Genomic DNA, 5,330 nt, shown 5'->3' on the forward strand with positions numbered 1-5,330 from the left:
AATGTTAAAATTTCAATTTGAAATTTTTAGGCAGTTTTGCAGAAAAAAATGCAAAATCTCTGGTAGTTAAAGGTTAATTAATTGCTTTAAATCTCATTCCCACTTTCATTTTCAGAAAACATTATACTATTCAACGGATGTGTTTTTAGGACGTTTTGATTTATTAAAGTTTAACTGGTATGTATTGCAATTGAATTATTATTTGAATGTAAAATTTAGTATTGTTAATTTTAGGTCATTTTATGAATGTATGCCAATTATCTGTGTAAATGAAACTCTTATAAGAGCATTGCAAGAGAGAGAGAGAGAGAGAGAGAGAGAGAGAGAGAGACTCTTGGAAAAGACTTATCTGTAATACCTTGTTTCACAAGGCATGGATTTGAAAGTAGACTTTGACTTCTGAAGTTTGATGTCAAATAGGAAGCTTTAGTAAGTCGTTTTAAGAGGATAACTGTTTGATGTTACGGATTCCGAATGTTTTCTTTGTTCTATCATATGCTGAAATGTCATATCGACAGATGGACCTAAGATTTAGCGGACATATTTTCATTACCATATAGCGGTCTGTGACTTTCCAGACGCCTTTCGTTGACTGTTCAGTATCCTTTCAGTGGTTATACAAGTTTTTTTCAGGGGTCTAACAGACGTACTTTACTAGCGTCATTGTACAGTTTTAATATTAAACAACTTTTGATGCATATCCGAGACTCTTAGTCTTGAAAACTTATTAAGGTGGATATTTATGCATAATTGTTGGTTTTCTGATTTAGACTGCTTTTTGAAATTCTGAATTGTGATTTTTAATACATACTTGCGAAAAAAAAAAAGAAACAGTGCACACGTTTAGATTTTAAGAAACATAAAAAAGATACCATATAGCCGTTTTATTGGCGGGTCACATATTTGGTTGCTGGTTTTGGTCTATAAGGTATAAAATTAAATCTGTTGGACATACTTTGGTGAATCATATCTCATATCTGGAGTGTATTGTTTTTTGACTGTAGTGTTTACTTTTATTGATCAGCTTCAACGAAAGAAATGTGTGTAAAAATATGAAAGTTACTAGGCTTTCTTCAAACATTTACATATGTATGTACATAGTCACCCACAATTTACACACACAACTCAAGTATCCACTAAGTTACTTTCTTGACAATAGTTGCAAAACAAGTATATGCAAAAGTACTTACATTTACCGATTTTTATTTGGTGAATCTCTATAAATCGTCAAAATAGGTCAAAACTATATCCTCGATAAAAGAAAAAGATACTCAGTTTAACGGTGAACGTATTTCAATTTTTGCTTACCACATTTATCAAACAAATTTTAAAACGTCTCATAACGTCGATTCCATTGCCATTTGTTTTTAGATAAGCTTAAAACTTAGTTAAGCTTAGTTGATGACACAGTGTTTTAAATGATTGCGGAATGTTATTCCAAATGTTAATCAAACAATGACCTTGATCAGCCTACGTCACTGGCTGATTTTATAAGCGGCGTAAATGTCTCCCCATTTAATCCCAGTCATGCTTGACTGGGATGAACAGTTGGTCAAGGCAAGATATCAATATTTTGATGATAAAGAAAGTCCCTGACTACAGGTCCGATATGTAGTTTTTCGTTGTCTTGTAACGTTATGTGATTTCCTCTTTTCTTTTGAACGGGATCACATGACGATGAATAATTTCATCTCAATAGTGTTCTCCGTCGGATTTACATTGATAATCTGTAGAGGGCTCCTTCAATGTGCAGATTTTCCACCCAATACCATTACGCTACCCCCCCCCCCTTCCCTTCAATTGTCACGTAACACAACCATGCGTGTTGGTACCGCTCCCAAGGACGACGATACACTCATAGGAGCCATCACTGCTGTCCAAATGAAATTTGAAATCATCAGTGAAGAGAATATTGGTCTACTCCTGTAGTCGCTGGTGTTTACTAACCTTGAAAAAGTCCGTGCAAACAGCCGAGTTCTTCCTTATTCAAACACATTTATTTAATCATTATCTAAAATTTATAAACACATACATCAGCACATAAATTGTCGACATGAATTCTATTTCAAATTCATCTCCTGAAAAATGATTGACTAGTAAAACAAAATATTTTTACATTTCATGAGTTAATGCTTTTAAGATAAATCAAGAAAAGAAAAAAAGTATTATCGAAATAGTTTATTTATAAAATTGAAATTGAATTTACTTCTTTTTATCCGTGAGACTATAAAAGGTCGGTGGTAAATATTCTTGCAAACTAATTCGATATATAAAAAAATCAAGAATATTCAGTCAAATATACACACATTGTTTCATATCTAAAATACTGGATATGGTTGAGATTAAACTTCAACAAGGAATAAATTTTCCTATTTGAAGAGTTGTAATGCTGGTGTTTCCCGCATAACTCTGTCATGATTTGTTTTCATTGCATTTCTCTGAGTGATGATTACAATATACTATTTAATTATTATTATTATTTTTTTTATTTAAGACTACTAAGTAGCAACCTCAAAATCATTTCATAATTTTGATTTTTCCGAGCCAATTTCAGTATTATCTCTATGTTTTGTGGATTCTTAGGAACTTTTCAATACAGACTGACAACCTCATGACCTTTCTGTCGGTGACAATTCTTTATCTGTTATTATATTTTTCATAACTGCTGTGGCAGGCAACACATTCTCGGAATACCCTTATTTATTTCGGTATATTTATATAACAATGTAAAATACATGCTGTTGATTACTTTTCCTGAAATCATTATCAAATTCAGAAGGACGTATACTGAAATACCCCAATATTTTACAAGATCCTTGAAACTCAAATACAAAGTTTTTTTTCTTACTTATTTTAGCAGGTTGTGATCTTAATGTCTGTGAACCTTGAAATGGACACTTCAGTATTCAGCAACCAGTGTAAAATACGACAATGTTCCCAGTGTCAGGGGGATGTTGAATTCTACTGTAACACGTGTAAACATAATCTGTGTATACAGTGTAAAGAGAAACATGTTATTGATCTAGATACCATATACCATGATGTTGTGTTTTATCGTGAAAAAAATGACTACATCCAAAAACAAGAGACCTGTGTGAGACATCCAGACATGGTCTATAGACGATACTGCAATTCATGTAAAATTCCTGTCTGCTTTAAATGTAGAGAACACTTGAAACACAAATTACAGGACTTAATATCAGCATATAAAAAATACCGACAACAATACAGAGAAACTATTGACAACATCAGAAGTGAGACTCTCTATAACAGCTGTGTTCTCCTTGACGGAATCAAAACCGATTTAAAAATTGTTCACAAGGAAATTTTCAACAGTCAATCAGAGATGTCAACAAAAGCCGCTAGATTAAAGAAGATAATTGACACTGTGATATGTGATGCTAAAATTGGATATAGAACATACCTTCATAGATTTCTAATCCTGAAAAGGAAAATAAATGCGCATCATGTCATCATAGAAAACTATGAATACTTATTTGAACTGTCAGCATACAGACCTGTAAGATTCCTCTTATTTCTAAAGAAAACCCGCGTCCCTAAGAAAAAGGACAGTCCTGATCTCACACAGTACGCTCTGCTCTCCCTGACCGAAGAAATCAGCATTAAGGTTGTGATTAAATTACTGAATGAATTCCAAATGATGGATAGAAGAAAAAGACAAGTAAGAAATGAATGTGTGCTAAAACTGATGTCTACACCCGTGTTTCACAAATATGTCACGGTGACAAGTGCCAGTAGTGTAACACACATTTCTCGTGCGACGTCAGACCGATTCTGGACCAGTGATGATAAAAATCTCATCTTGATAAACACAGAAGGTGAGACCCTATACCATTTGTCAGATATACATAGTTATTATGAAGGGATACACCCGGTGAACAATACCTGTGATCTAATTTTTATAGGCAAGGATCATCAAATTAAAAAACTATCTAAAGATGACAGAACAAAGATATCATTTATAAAGAATACGAAATCATGGGACCCACAATGTGTCTACTGCTCCCCCTCCAATGGAGATCTTCTGGTCGGAATGTGGAATACTCGTACATTTAAAGAAGGCAAGGTAACAAGATATAATAAAATGGGACAAGACATACAGACAATACAACACAACAACACAGGTAAAGTACTGTACATGCATCCTAGATACATCACAGAGAACCTTAATGGAGATGTTATTGTGTGTGACTTTTACCGTGCTGTAGTGGTGACAAAGCGTGGAGGAGGGTATCGCTTCTCCTACAAAGGACCTTCCTCAGAATTACCGATGACACCATATGGAATATGTACAGACGCATTGTCAAACATTCTAGTTTGTGAACGTTTCACTAGCACAATCCATATGATTGACAAGGACGGCTGCTTCCTGTCAATGATAGAGACATACGAACAAGGAATAGACAATCTATGCTGCTTGAGTTATGATTACAAAACTCATCTTTTATGGGTTGGGTCAAGGAACAACAGATTGTCTGTATTCAGATACTTAGACCGGGCTATTTGACAGGTAAATGTACATAGTTAATTAGATATATGTACACATTCATACAACGAAGAGTGTTGATAATTTTCACGTTCACTCCCCTCCCACACACACAGAGAAATAGAAAAATGTACATAGTTAATGTAGGAACATGACAAACCCTTCTTAGGATTCTTCACCTGTGTACGAGGCCACTTACGACGGTGAGAAGTTTGTTCAGCTGTTGCTCATCGCCTTCAGCAAGGCATTCTATCATATTAATCACAATATGTTATTGGGGAAAAAAGGAAATAACGGCGTACAGCCAGAAGCTTTCTGTCCAACCATCAACAACAAGTGATAATTATCGATATGAAAAAATAAGAATAACCATCCGAGTTACAACAAACAGCTGAAAAGTGGTCCAAGAAAAAACCCACTCTACATCAATACTTCAGAAACAATGAACTTGTGATTTCATTTGGTAAGAAGCAGGAGATTACTCGTCTGATCATGGAAGGTGAAGAAAAAGAACGAGTAAACGAAACCAAATAACTATAAGTTATCAGCAACGACATAACATAGGATGCATGTGTATAATATATTGTAAAGATGACCTTCAAAAGACTTTTTTTACCTTCGCCGAATAAAATATCTAGAATTCATCAGAATTCCTCGAGGAGAGACGTGAAAATCTGTACTTGTCATTCCTTAAGAAGCTGGAAAATTCCGCAGACCGACTATATCGTCTTTTACCGTCAGTAACGAAATACCACAGTGCTTACAAATACCAAATTACAAGACTTACCGTTGTAAGCAATCATTTACAGTATCAGTGGGCAGT

At 34.4% G+C, this 5,330-nt stretch overlaps 1 protein-coding gene across 1 annotated transcript; it reads left to right on the forward strand.

Annotated features, from left to right (window-relative positions):
* The first annotated feature begins 2,872 nt into the window (after positions 1 to 2,872).
* LOC133194306 (uncharacterized) lies at positions 2,873 to 4,847 on the forward strand. Its single transcript, XM_061330287.1, has 3 exons — positions 2,873 to 3,839; positions 3,927 to 4,471; positions 4,677 to 4,847. The coding sequence occupies exons 1-3, from the start codon at positions 2,873 to 2,875 to the stop codon at positions 4,845 to 4,847; spliced, it is 1,683 nt and encodes a 560-aa protein (XP_061186271.1).
* Positions 4,848 to 5,330: the final 483 nt, after the last annotated feature.

The sequence above is a fragment of the Saccostrea echinata genome, unplaced genomic scaffold (genome assembly GCF_033153115.1).
Source record: "Saccostrea echinata isolate AGI-Se365-2 ecotype Australia unplaced genomic scaffold, CSIRO_AGI_Sech_v1 ptg000029l, whole genome shotgun sequence".
NCBI classification, from domain to species: domain Eukaryota; kingdom Metazoa; phylum Mollusca; class Bivalvia; order Ostreida; family Ostreidae; genus Saccostrea; species Saccostrea echinata.